Source organism: Macaca thibetana, chromosome 8 (assembly GCF_024542745.1).
Source record: "Macaca thibetana thibetana isolate TM-01 chromosome 8, ASM2454274v1, whole genome shotgun sequence".
In the NCBI taxonomy this organism is placed as follows: domain Eukaryota; kingdom Metazoa; phylum Chordata; class Mammalia; order Primates; family Cercopithecidae; genus Macaca; species Macaca thibetana.
In genome coordinates this window covers 42,306,301-42,319,665 of record NC_065585.1, presented here as the reverse complement: position 1 = coordinate 42,319,665, position 13,365 = coordinate 42,306,301, and the positions used below count along the sequence as shown (strand labels likewise).

At 39.4% G+C, this 13,365-nt stretch overlaps 2 protein-coding genes across 30 annotated transcripts in view; one reads left to right on the top strand and one right to left on the bottom strand.

The window, feature by feature from the left end:
• The window catches only part of BAALC (BAALC binder of MAP3K1 and KLF4), a 1,274,875-nt gene that overhangs the window by 870,346 nt on the left and 391,164 nt on the right, over positions 1-13,365 (top strand). The window lies entirely within an intron of this gene.
• Positions 1-13,365, bottom strand: part of AZIN1 (antizyme inhibitor 1) — a 39,151-nt gene that overhangs the window by 5,235 nt on the left and 20,551 nt on the right. Inside the window, 7 exon segments of the mRNA XM_050800704.1 lie at positions 1,721-1,883; positions 2,842-2,916; positions 3,312-3,393; positions 4,967-5,101; positions 7,663-7,835; positions 8,862-9,035; positions 12,843-13,039. Coding sequence (XP_050656661.1) covers positions 1,721-1,883; positions 2,842-2,916; positions 3,312-3,393; positions 4,967-5,101; positions 7,663-7,835; positions 8,862-9,035; positions 12,843-12,944 — 904 coding nt within the window. The 5' untranslated portion in view covers positions 12,945-13,039.

Below are 13,365 nucleotides of genomic sequence, written 5' to 3'. Positions count from 1 at the left end.
AAAAAAAAAATCACAAGGCCAGGTGTATTGGCTCAAGCTTGTAATCCCAGCACTTTGGGAGGCTGAGGCAGGTGGATCACTTGAGTTCAGGGGTTTGAGATCAGCCTGGGAAACACGATGAAACCCTCTACAAAATAAAAATAGAAAAAAACCTAGCCAGGCATGGTGGCATAGGCCTGTAGTCCCAGCTATGCAACAGGCTGAAGGTGGGAGGACTGCTTAAGCCAGGAGATTGAGACTGCAATGAGCCCTGATGGAGCCACTGTACTCCAGCCTGGGTGACAACACAAGAGAAAACACCTACCATCATCAATATTAGAACAGACCACTATCATGTGCCTCCTAACATGATGAAGTGAGAATAACAGACTAACACTTCAGTGGACTTCATGCCCCAAATGCATAGCCTAAAAAATATAATCACGGCTGGGCGCAGTGGCTCACGCCTGTAATCCCAGCACTTTGGGAGACCGAGGCGGGTGGATCATGAAGTCAGGGGATCGAGACCATCCTGGCTAACAGGGTGAAACCCTGTCTCTACTAAAAATACAAAAAAATTTGCCGGGGATGGTGGCAGGTGCCTGTAGTCCCAGCCACTCCGGAGACTGAGGCAGGAGAATGGCGTGAACCCAGGAGGCAGAGCTTGCAATGAGCCGAGATCATGCCACTGCACTCCAGCCTGGGAGACAGAGCGAGACTCCATCTCAAAAAAAAAAAAAATATATATATATATATATATATAATCATGAGGAATCATCAAACAAACCCAAATTAAGGATCAGCTATGAAATTTCTACTCTTCGAAAATGTCAAAGTTAAAAAATACAAAGTAATGAGCTGAGAAGCTATCCAGATTCAAGGAGAAATGACAAATTCAATGTGGTCCTGGACTGGATTCTAAACAAGGAAAAACAGAGCTGTAAAATAAGACAATATTGGGGAAATGGACAATTTTTCTATGGGATGTGGATTAGTCCACAGCCAAAAAAAACCAAAAAGGCTTGTTAATGTAACACAGTATTTCCTACAATAATATTAGCCAACGAGATGGGACTGTCTAGTGCCTTTTTGTTGGTTTGACTTGAGTTAGATTACAAGGACACTTTGTGGCCCTTAAGTAAGAAAGTATGAAAACAGAGCCTCCCTGTGATCCATGTGAGAAAAGGAGAACAGAAGAGAATAACGGATGAGAATTAATCATCTGGTAGACATTTATCGAAAACACACATATCTAAACATCAGTACCAAGAAAGTTGGATTTGGAAGTCTTATGGAATGGGATCTTGGCTTTAAGATTTTTTTTTTTTTTTTTTTTTTTTTTTGAGACAGAGTCTCGCTCTTGTAGCCCAGGATGGAGTCCAGTGGCATGATCTTGGGTCACCGCAACCTCCGCCTCCCAGATTCAAGTGATTCTTCTGCCTCAGCCTCCTGAGTAGCCGGGATTACAGGGGTGTGCCACCACGCCCAGCTAAGTTTTGTATTTTTAGTAGAGATGGGGTTTCCACCATACTGGCCAGGCTGGTCTCGAACTTCTGACCTCGTGATCCACACAGCTCGGCCTCCCAAAGTGCTGGGATTATAGACATGAGCCACCATGCCCGGCCAGCTTTAAGATTTTTAAAAGCTGAAAACCACCTACAACTTCATGACCATCTGTTCATTTCCAGACTAACTGCAATTATCTACCAACAAAAATAAAACTATAAACTTCATAACTTACCTCCAGAGGGAAATTTATCATTTTCAACAACTTTCTTTGCTATGATATTAACTGCAAGTGTAAATGCAGAAGACACATAGTAGCTTCCGGGTTCTGAAATTATCTTAACACCAGATCCTTCAGGAAAGTAGATATCCAACAGAGGGCTGATAACATGATTAACCTGTGGATTTTAAATGCCACATTATGGTTTCAATATTGGATCAGATAATTCGCAATATTCAGAAACTGATATTAACAAAATCTTCTAGGAAAATGGAGCAGTTCCAATCACAGACTATGAACCTTAGCAACTTCGTAATTATCTCCAAGCAACTAATTAGGCATGCTTTCAAGTCAATTTATTTTGACTATCAGAATGGCATTAATTTTAAAAATAGAGAGCACTAATAACAAATACCTACTGGTATTTGTTTTTTTTTTTTAAGTCATTTTTCTATACTTGATCACTAAAAACAGAAGCAAAATTTTCAAATCATAGTTTCTAGATATTGCAGAAGGAAGGAAGGAGGGCAGAGCAGGAAGGTGAGAAAACAGGTGTGACGTGCATCTGGCCTAAGTGCTAAAGTTGGCTGGGAGTGGTGGCTCACGCCTGTAACCCCAAAACTTTGGGAGGCTGGGGCAGGAGGATCACTTGAGGCCAGGAGTTCCAAGACCAGCTTGGGCAATATAGAAAGACTTTTTTTTTTTTTTTTTTAAGTCCCAGCTGCTTGGGAGGCTGAGGCAGGAGGATCACTTGAGCCCAGGAGTTGGAGGCTGCAGTGAGCTATAATTGCACAACTCCACTCCAGCCTGGGCAACACAGGAAGACTCTTTTTAAAACAAAACAAAAAAGGTAGTAGTGAAGTTTTCTAAGTATTAAATCATTTGTGCCATTAAGTATAGAAACACAACTGAAATAGAAAATGTTTCATGATAATGTTCAAAGAATTCTATCAAACTTTTCAAAGTTAGCTAGGTCTACTAACTACCATTAAGTATCCACATTTTCTAAGAATAAAATTTTAAAGAGACATTACAGGGTTTACTTTCTGCCATTGTAAAAATCCTGCTCTACACATCCACCACTTAAGTAGCAAAGAAAGCAATTATTCTGTTATGTCATCTACTGAAAAGTTTACCTCTTCTAATTGAAATTCAGTTCCCGTGAATCCTCCACCAATGTCTAACATGTTCATCGTAAAGCCAATTTCTCCCTATGGATGGAAAAAAAATTATTTAAATGCTTTTCCAAATTGTAATGGATATGAGAACATTTTAAAAACCCCCTCCTAGGGAGGTAAATATCTGTTCTGATCTTTAATACAGCAAGTTCTTGGTTTTTTACTGATAGAAACAGATTGATTCAATGTTAGGTATGCTCTTTGATTTTATTTGTACTCTCTTCTAGACTTATGCAAGTCAATTACTATTTCACTCCTTTACCCGCTTAAAAGGTGTGACTGTATAGAGCTCTGAATGCTTATGTAATAAAAATGAGGTGTGTGACGTTGAATGTAGTCAGAGTAATTCACACAGGCAGAAAACAATACTTAGTCTTTAACTTAACATCCTGGCTAAAATATCAAAATAATTTAAAGAAAGAACTTACAGCCATGTCAAACACACATCGAGCATCAGATAGAGCATGTACGTATACTTGAGATTCTTTGCAAGCACTCGAAACATGAAATCTGAAACACACAGAATAATAACTTTAAAGGAGCAGAAAGTTTTAGAGACACCTCCTGTAATTTCTTTCAACTGTCATTCATCATATTCATACCATTAAGTATCCACATTAACTTTACCAAATACTTAAACCATTAGAAGCATCAGCCTCTAATTAACCAAAAGTTACAGTACCAGCTTTTTAGAAAAGGCAATGCCAAGATAAAACTGTAATTCTATAAACAAAAATTCTTAACAATAAGTCAATTATCAGTACTGTTGCAGTTATACAATAAGGTGTGCTTCTATGTATATGTGGTGCTTTTATGTTTATATAGTGAAGTAACAAGCAGTACCAAATCGTATCACATTCAGCTGAGCATAAAATTGAACATTCAGTTTTACCCAACCAAATACAAAAATGTGTCTGTTGTGAAATAAATATAAAGGAACATTAATCAAGTTGAGTAACAGTATTACTATTATTCACTAGTATTACTAAAGTTCCAGAATAGAATACTTCCTGATTGTGGCAGTGGTTACACAAGTACTAAAATCCATAGAACTGTACACCATAAAGCAAATTTTTCTTTTCCCTTTATCTACTCGAGATAGTACTTCATTAATTTTTATGTCAACTTAAATTAAAACTTAGTTGAAATATGAACAAAACTCTCAAATGTGTCAATATTGTCACCTAAGGCAGAATTCAAACTAGACTGACATGGAATGTTGTCTATTGTGTAGGGCACAGCACGATCCAATTCTTCGTTTAAAAGACTACCACCTATTTATGTACAAAGTAGAATAGAAAGATACACAGTAAGGTCAGGCACAGAGGCTCACACCTGTAATCCCAGCACTTTGGGTGGCTAAGGCGGGAAGACTGCTTGAGCCAGGAGTTTGAGGTTGCAGTGAGCCATGATCATGCCACTGAACTTCAGCATGGGAGATATAATGAGATACTATCTCAAAAACTAAATAATAAAATTAAAGATACACAATAAACTATTAACAGTGGGGACTCTATACATCTTTGTGAGTGTTTGAAAAAGCAAGACTTTTTTACTTTAGTAAGAATAGCAATGGACTGGCAAACAACATCTAGGGCTTAGTGTTACTATGTCTGTAATTAGTTCTGAGGATATAATCAAGTCTTTGAACCTCTTGGAGTCTCGGTTTCCTCACATATAAAATTAAAAGCCTGAAGCAAAGTCTAATTTATTGAAATTCCCCAGAGGAATTAAAAGGAGGAAAAGGCCTGACACTTTTATTTTTGTTAAGAATTCTAGCAAATCTCCTCCCATCTAATTTAAAAGGTGGCGATTTAAGTTACTCTGCACTAACCCGAATCAAAATATTATTTGCTATTTTTTTTATTGTGGGGAAGGAGGTACAGTTGCAAAACAGTATGAAAAGGGATAAGGAATATTTGTTTTGCCTAAACTAAGAAGAAAACACATACATGTGTGTTAAAAGACTAGAAAAAAATTGCGTCTTAGATTTCATGCAAATAAAGTCTTAAATCAATAACCAGAAAGACAGGCTATCACCGTAAAATGTTCACAGTTTTAAAAGTTTAAAACAAATACTCACTTAACCCCAATTATTTGGACATCAAGTTCCTTAGCACATTCCAAGAGATGCTTACAGTTCTTCAGGGTAGTGCCAAACTTCATGTTACCCTCTTCACCTCCAATATTATCTTCTGTTGCAATATGTAGTAAAACCCTAAGAGAAGGGGAGATGATTGGGGCAGAGTTGGTTTACATCATCATCAGCACATGTGAAGCCTGAAGATTGTAGGAAGTGTGTTGATTATGTTGCCAGTGCTCCCAAATCCAGCGACGGATGAATCAAGTGAACCTAATGAAAAACAATCCTGTATAGAGAAAAAACTAGCAATTAGGGCCTAAAGCATGAAGCTTACAAGGATGGGATTTTGGAAAATGCAGCAAGTTAAGACTCTGTTGTAGCATCAAGAGTTGGTTGGGCTCTGTAATGAAAGACGACATTACTTTCAAATGAAGTCCATCAGTCCATAAATCCACCTAGGAAAACTAAATTGAATAGCAATGCCATCATTGTCTTTCAATAAAAATATCAGGGCTTTAAATGTCTTCAAATTTCTTTGATTGTGCTAACTAGCTAAACCTCCATGCTTACTGCAAACATTCTTCCTACTAACATAGTTACATGCCAGCAGGTTTCTAACTGGAAAAAAATAGGTGTCTTTTTTGTCCGAAATGGAGTCTCGCTCTGTTGCCCAGGCTGGAGTGCAGTAGCGCAATTTCGGCTCACTGCAACTTCTGCCTCATGAGAGTGCCTCCTGAGTTCAAGCAATTCTCCTGCCTCAGCCTCCCAAAGTAGCTGGAAATACAAGAGTGCACCACCACGCCCAGCTAATTTTTTTTAATTTTTAGTGGAGACGGGGTTTCACCATGTTGGCCAGGCTGGTCTCCTGACTGCAAGTGATCCACCCGCCTCGGCCTCCCAAAGTGCTGGGATTACAGGCATGAGCCACTGCAAGCTCCGCCTCCCGGGTTCACGCCATTCTCCTGCCTCAGCCTCCCGAGTAGCTGGGACTACAGGCGCCTGCCGCCTCACCCGGCTAGTTTTTTGTATTTTTTGGTAGAGACGGGGTTTCACCAGGTTAGCCAGGATGGTCTCGATCTCCTGACCTCGTGATCCGCCCGTCTCGGCCTCCCAAAGTGCTGGGATTACAGGCTTGAGCCACCACGCCTGGCCATAGAAAGCTTTTTTAAAAAATTATTTTATGTGTTTAAACAGCAGCCTTCTAGTCTACTGATTCAGATCTATATTTGGTATTTCCTTCCAAACCATGACAATCAAGACAAGATGACCAAGACTGATTAAATTTCTTTAATTTCAGGAGCTGAGTAATGACAAACTGCTAGAAGTTGCAAATATACAAATTCTTTTTGTATAACTCTTTTCCTATGGATGTATTAATTACATAAACTAAGAAGGTTAATAATGTGGCCATGAAAATAACAGCTATGGCCTTCATCTGGTAATTAGAGGACAAGACTGATAAAAGCAAAAATTATTCTAATGTTAGAATCAGCTCCATCAAGAAGGTGCCAGTCTACAATCTAACATACATCACAAATCACAGCTTGTCTTCACAGGATCACAGAACAAGATTTTTTAGAAAAACAAGTGGTTCCCTAAAATTTTCCCAACAAGGTTTTTATCCACACACAAAGATTTACCAGAGTAATCAATGCTATCAGGATATCTTAAGTACACCATTAAAGTCAGTATGAAAATTATGTACATACAAAGAAAACACAGATACAGTACATTTTCAGAAACATACGTAACTCATTAAAAAAGTAAGCCAACAACTGCATAATTCAATATGCTTTTAGTATATTCTTAGGCCCTCCTGATATACCAGTTTGTGAAAACCTAAATATTTGCCTTAAATCTTTTTGCTTTTAAAAAGGCAAACCTTTTTATCAGGGAGTCTTGCTCTGTTGCCCAGCCTGGAGTGCAGTGGCACGATCTTGACTCACTGCAGCCTCCGGCTCCTGGGTTCAAGGGATTCTCTTGCCTCAGCTTCCCAAGTAGCTGGGATTACAGGCGCAGGCCACCCTGACCTTAAATGATCCACTGGCCTGGGCCTCCTAAAATGCTGAGATTACAGGTGTGAGCCACTGCACCCAGCCTTAAAAAAGTAAACTTTCTTTAAAAAAAAAAAAAAAAAAAAAAAAAAAAAAAAAAAAAAAATTCCTCTGGATGCATGAAGGTGCAAGTAAAAAATTTAAACTTCACGTTCAAAAAGAAAAGTATTAGCCTTAAAAACAAAACTCCCCAAATCTACGGACTAGGCTTCGAAGACACTGTCAGTAAAGACCATTTAAGAACTATGGCCTGGGGTAGATTAAACCCTCAGCTAAAAAGGAAGAAAAGCTGACCACAGTATATCCTGTTCCTAACATTACAAAACTCAGTTACAGAAATAATGAAAATATAGCCATGGCCCTAATTTGATTATCACACCAACTATCAAGGATTCCTTCAAGATTACAAAATTATATCCCCAAACTGCCCTTAATTTTTTTAATCCCAATTCCACACGAAGGATCAAAGGTAGAGAGCCAATAAAATGCTACTAGTGTTTCCCGTAGAGGACCTTTAAATTAAAGTTGTAATTATGATACACATCATTGCCCTACCACAAATGCTCCTTCTTCCCAGCTAAAAGACAAACCCAACCCTCTAAGTGGTAAGTAATATTTTCAAGTACTTAGTTTTATACTTACTTGGCATTTGGGTGATTACGTGCAATTTTCTTCAATTCAATTTCGTTGTCACATGTCATGATATTCACTCCAACTTTTGCTGCATACTTTATCTGAGACACTTGCTTGCAAGGACTTATGTAAATAATGTTTTCTGGAGATACACCCAACTCTTGCACTAAAGCCATTTCATTCTGTGAAAAGGAGGTTAAATTAAGAATACATAATGTCACAGTTCATATTCTGAGAATGCTTCCTCTACTACTATGACCCCCACCCCTTTTAAAACCAGGGTCTTACTCTTTGTATTCCAGGCTCAAGTGCAGTGGCACAATCATAGCTCAATGCAGCCTCCATCTCTGGGGCTGCTCAAGTGATCCTCCTGCCTCAGCCTCCCAAAGTGCTATGAGTACAGGTGTGAGTCACTGTGCCTAGTCAAACCAATATTTTTATTTAAAAACATAAATAAATAAAAAGTGAGATGAGGTCTCACTGTGTTGCCCAGGCTGGTCCTAAACTCCTGGCTTAAGCAACTCTTGCCTCAGTCTCTCAAAGTAGTGGGATTACAGGTGTTAGCCATCACTCCTGGCCTAAACATTGTTAAAAAGAAGCACCAAAGAAATCTCAGACTTTAGATATGTGCTATAGTTTGGACTAGAAGTAGCCCTAGCCTACGAATGAGGAACAAATTAAAGTTTTCAATTAGTAAAACGTTTCAAAGGCTCATCACACTGAAACTTCCCTTTCATTGGTGCACTTTTGTAATTTTCTGGCCGGGTGCGGTAGCTCACGCCTGTAATCCCAGCACTTTGGGAGGCCAAGGCGGGTAGATCCTGAGGTCAGGAGATCGAGACCATCCTGGCTAACACGGTGAAACCCCGTCTCTACTAAAAATACAAAAAATTAGCTGGGTGTGATGGCGGGCGCCTGTAGTCCCAGCTACCCAGGAGGCTGAGGCAGGAGAAGGGTGTGAACCCAGAAGACGGAGGTTGCAGTGAGCCGAGATCACGCTGCACTCCAGCCTGGGCGACAGAGCGAGACTCCATCTCAAAGAAAAAGAAAAGCTTGTAATTTTCCAACATGGGGCTGCAGATTTAAACAATTATTTCAAAACTCCATCCAAAAGTCTAGCTTCCTTGCATCTGTTCCCTAACCACTGTAATTACATTAAGTTAAATTATTAAATGGTTCAGTTTAGTTAAAAAATGAAAAATACTTACTTTACTGGAACAAGCAAATCCAGTTCCAAGAGCTGCCAAAATCTCAAGTACAGCTGGAGCAGAGTTGCACTTCACTGTGTAGAATGGCTTTATCTGAGCCACTACATTCTGCCATTGACTGTGTTTCTTCACAATCTTTCCAAGATCTCCCACAAAAAAAGCATTTTTCCCTGTCTATCATGGTTATGAAAAAAAGACAAATATGAACAAAAAAACCATTGAAAATCAAGTATCAAAACAGGAAAGAACATCTTTCCTCCACAAATATATGGGCCAAGACATATATTTACATACAGTAGTACATTTAAAGTTTGTTAACTGATTTAGTAAACATTAAAAAAGACTCTGAATACATTTGTTCCTTCTTCTATTTATTTTGCTGTGTTGTATACATGAGCATATAAAATATTCTCCCCTTTGAGATTAAAAAAAAACTATTATCAATTACAGTGACAAAAGTCAAAATGAAACTCCCTTGATTTTACTTTTTGGCAGTTGAAGAAAGGAAACCTATTTTCTCCCATGCTTCCCCCACTGTTTAAAATACTTTGGCAGTTCAGGATATAATTTCCTAATACAGTAAAAAGAAATGCTAAACAAAACAAGCTATATATCAACATTAAAAGTGCACCTTAAGATAACGTGGTAAAATAAGAGACCATCTTCACTGGGAAACCTTATTTTATTACTTTTTTCAGAGTTGAGGTCTTGCTCTGTAGCAGACTGGAGGGCAGTGGTGCAATCATAGCTTACTACAGCTTCCAACTCCTGGAGCTCAAGAGATCCTCCCATTAGGCCTCCCAAAGTGCTGGGATTACAGGTATGAGGCACGGTGCCCGACCAGGAAACCATTTTTAAAAAGACAAGGTTGTTAGTCTGCACATGGAGACGTCAAAATTAGATTTTAAAAGTACGTAAGTCTACCAAATATCAGATAAGCCTGAAGAATAATAATCTTCCTTAAAGTTGTGGCTATTCTAGAACTAGAAAGATGACTTATGCTTGTTGAACAGAACATATATTACTCAATGTTAGACAGCAGGCAAAAAAATCTTATTTAGGACGTACAACATCCAAATACTGTTTGAGAATCCATGAAGACAATGTTACTGTTTTGAACTCTTTAATTCACAGTATTTAAAAATGTCCATTATTAGAATATAGTGCCCAACTGATATAAATGCAAAATGCACATTATATGCAGCAGAATTTTAACAGTTGTATTAAGTTATCCATCCTCCCAAGATATAGTATCTATAGTATTCTGGAGACAAAAAGTTTATATTTAATTTGATTGGGAAAAAATAAGGTATTTATGGGTACCACCAAGAGAAACGGGATGAAACAACAAGGTATTCAGCTTCCTTCCTTATCTTAGGCATGATGTGAGTCCAGAAAATTCTCAGTAGGCAACGAAACACAAATTTAGGGAGCAGGGAAGCCTTGTATTTAATGAATATTAATTCAACAAATATTAAGCAGGCTTAGGCAGACAATAGGACAATGAAAAGGGAGATAAGTTAGGAAGTCACTATAATGACATGTGCAAAGATGAATAGATAGTGGGAATGGAGGAGATGAATACAAGGACATGATGGAGGCAAGACCAAGGTTAAAAGCACAAACCAAAGGTGGACTGAATGACTCAGACAACACCGAAGTGTCACCCCAGAACCAGAGAATACGGTTGAGGACTAATCCTCATTGAATGTTACTAAATGTGGGATAATTTAGATGTGGGATGAAAGGAATATTTCAAAGATTATATCTGACCCCCGAAAAGTGTTGCAAAAAGTCAGAAGAATAAAGTTAAGTGATTAAGAACGATCATCAAAATTTGACTAGGAGCTTCCCAGTGGCAACTGACTGAAGAATGACTTGGCAGAAATTGGTTGACCAATATGACAAGTTTCATGACCAATATGTCAAGTTTTCAGTAGTTGACTGGCAGAGGAAGACAAAGGGATTTTTGCTAGGATAAGGGGAAGATGAACACGTCTGTAGACTTAAGGTCAAGAGAAGGAGAGAATTTTGGATATTCGATTACTGAACACCAGTAACATGAAAAACAATTCTCTAACAAGTTTGGTGGAATATAGGAAATTTTCTCCAAGAAAGAAAGATTGTATCATTTAAGTCTAATATGAAAAAAAAATTCAGTTCAACTCATCAGATCTCTTTCACACCATATAGCACAGACTGAAAAGTTGAGGATGTTTTTATTTTTACCAAGTTTACCAGGCTGGGTGCAGTGGCTCACACCTATAATCCCAGCACTTTGAGAGGACGAGGTGGGTGGATCACCTGAAGTCAGGAGTTTGAGACCAGACCATCAACATGGTAAAACCCTGTCTCTACTACAAATATAAAAATCAGCTGGGCCTGGTGCCGGACGCCTGTAATCCCAGCTACTTGGGAGGCTAAGGCAGGAGAATCGCTTGAACCAGGGAGGCCGAGGTTGCAGTGAGCTGAGATCGCACCACTGCTCTCCAGCCTGGGCAACAAGAGCGAAACTTCGTCTCAAAGAGAAAAAAAAAAAAAATCACCTTAAGTAGCAGTGAGTATATGATTCTGTAGAAGTTGACTCCTGGAGCAGTAGAGAGTAAGCATTCAGGATAAATTATCAAATTCTCAATGAACATACACAACCAAGATTATCTGAAAGTAAATTAATATCCACTGAAGAATACAACTGAGACCAGGCGCAGTGGCTCACACTTGTAATCCCAACACTCTGGGAGGCCAAGGCAGGCAGATCACATGTTGGTCAGGCATTCAAGACCAGGCTGGTCAACATGACGAAACCCGATCTACTAAAAATACAAAAACTGAGGCCAGGCGCAGTGGCTCATGCCTGTAATCCCAGCACTTTGGGAGGCCGAAGCGGGTGGATCACCTGAGGTCAGGAGTTCGAGACCAGCCTGTCCAACATGGTGAAACCCCATCTCTACTAAAAATACAAAAAATTAGCTGGGCATGGTGGCGGGCGCCTGTAATCCCAGCTACTCGGGAGGCCGAGGCAGGAGAATTGCTTGAACTTGGGAGGCGGAGGTTGCAGTGAGCCGAGATCGTCCTACTGCACTCCAGCCTGGGCTACAAAGGGAGACTCCATCAAAAAAAAAAAAAAAAAAAAACTTAGCTGGGCATGGTGGCACACACCTGTAATCACAGCTACTCAGGAAGCTGAGGCATAAGGATCCTATATCAATTGCTTGAACCCAGGAGGCGGAAGTCACAGTGAGCCGAGATCATGCCACTGAACTCCAGCCTGGGCAACAGTGTAAGAATCCATCTCAAACAAACAAGCAAAAAAAAAAAAAAAAGAACTGAGGCCGGGCATGGTGGCTCATGCCTGTAATCCCAGCACTTTGGGAGGCTGAGGTAGGTAGATCACCTGAGGTCAGGTAGATCACCTGAGGTCAGAAGTTCAAGACCAACATGGCTGACACAGTGAAACCTCGTCTCTACTAAAATACAAAAACTAGCCGGGCGTGGTGGTGTGCGCCTGTAATTCTAGCTACTTCAGGAGGCTGAGGGAGGAGAACTGCTTAAGCCCAGGAGGCGAGGGCTGCACATGAGCCAAGGTCGCGCCACTCTACTCCAGCCTGGGCGACAGAGTGACACTCGTCTCCAAAAAGAAAAAAGAAAAAAAGAAAATTGAGAAAAATGAGTAAGAAGCCATGTACTGATTAGAAGGTTGGCTGGCATCACATCAACAGAATAAACAGAACATAACTGGGTGCCAGATGCTAAAAGGCATAGCAGGGAAAGGGCCATAGGGACGATTTTTAAATAATGTGGATTGGAAAGAAAAATGGATCACTACTCAAGGGGAATGGGTGTGGGGGATGAACGTCAAGTTAAATCAGATAACATCTGAACCAAGTACTTTTAATCAGATCACCATCTTAGAAATTAAAAAGCATTCATGTTTCAGAGCTTGGAAAATGACAAACACTGTATTTGAGAAGTGGCACTTACCAGGGTATGTTCATAAACATAGTTATCAATAACATTTCCAAGGTTTGTTCCTTCATCCAACAGGCCAACGGAGTAGTTTGCATCATCAATAAATCCTTTCATCTCAGCCGTATTCCACAAAGCCGAAAGTCATAAACCAGGAAAGACAAGAGACGGGCCACCAAGCCTATGTCTGGGTCCTTAGAATATGCAACAAACTGTCAAAATATAAGTTATATAAGTCTGTATTATTCCTATAGACATAATGTACGAGTCAATGAAAGTGTGCTAAGTGCCTAATTTAGTGACGAATGTATACAATCATTTTACAATTTCAGAAACATCAGATTATTAACTTCCTATAACGCCTATTTAAAAAAGCAAATACATGAATTAAAATACATTTACCCAAAAAGGTCAATATAATTTGAAGGGGTAACTCACATACATACACAATATATTACAAGCCTATATGGTCCCCTTATTTACAGAGTTGCAGACCCAATCTGTATTATTATCTTGTTTTGTGCGCCTGTAACACACT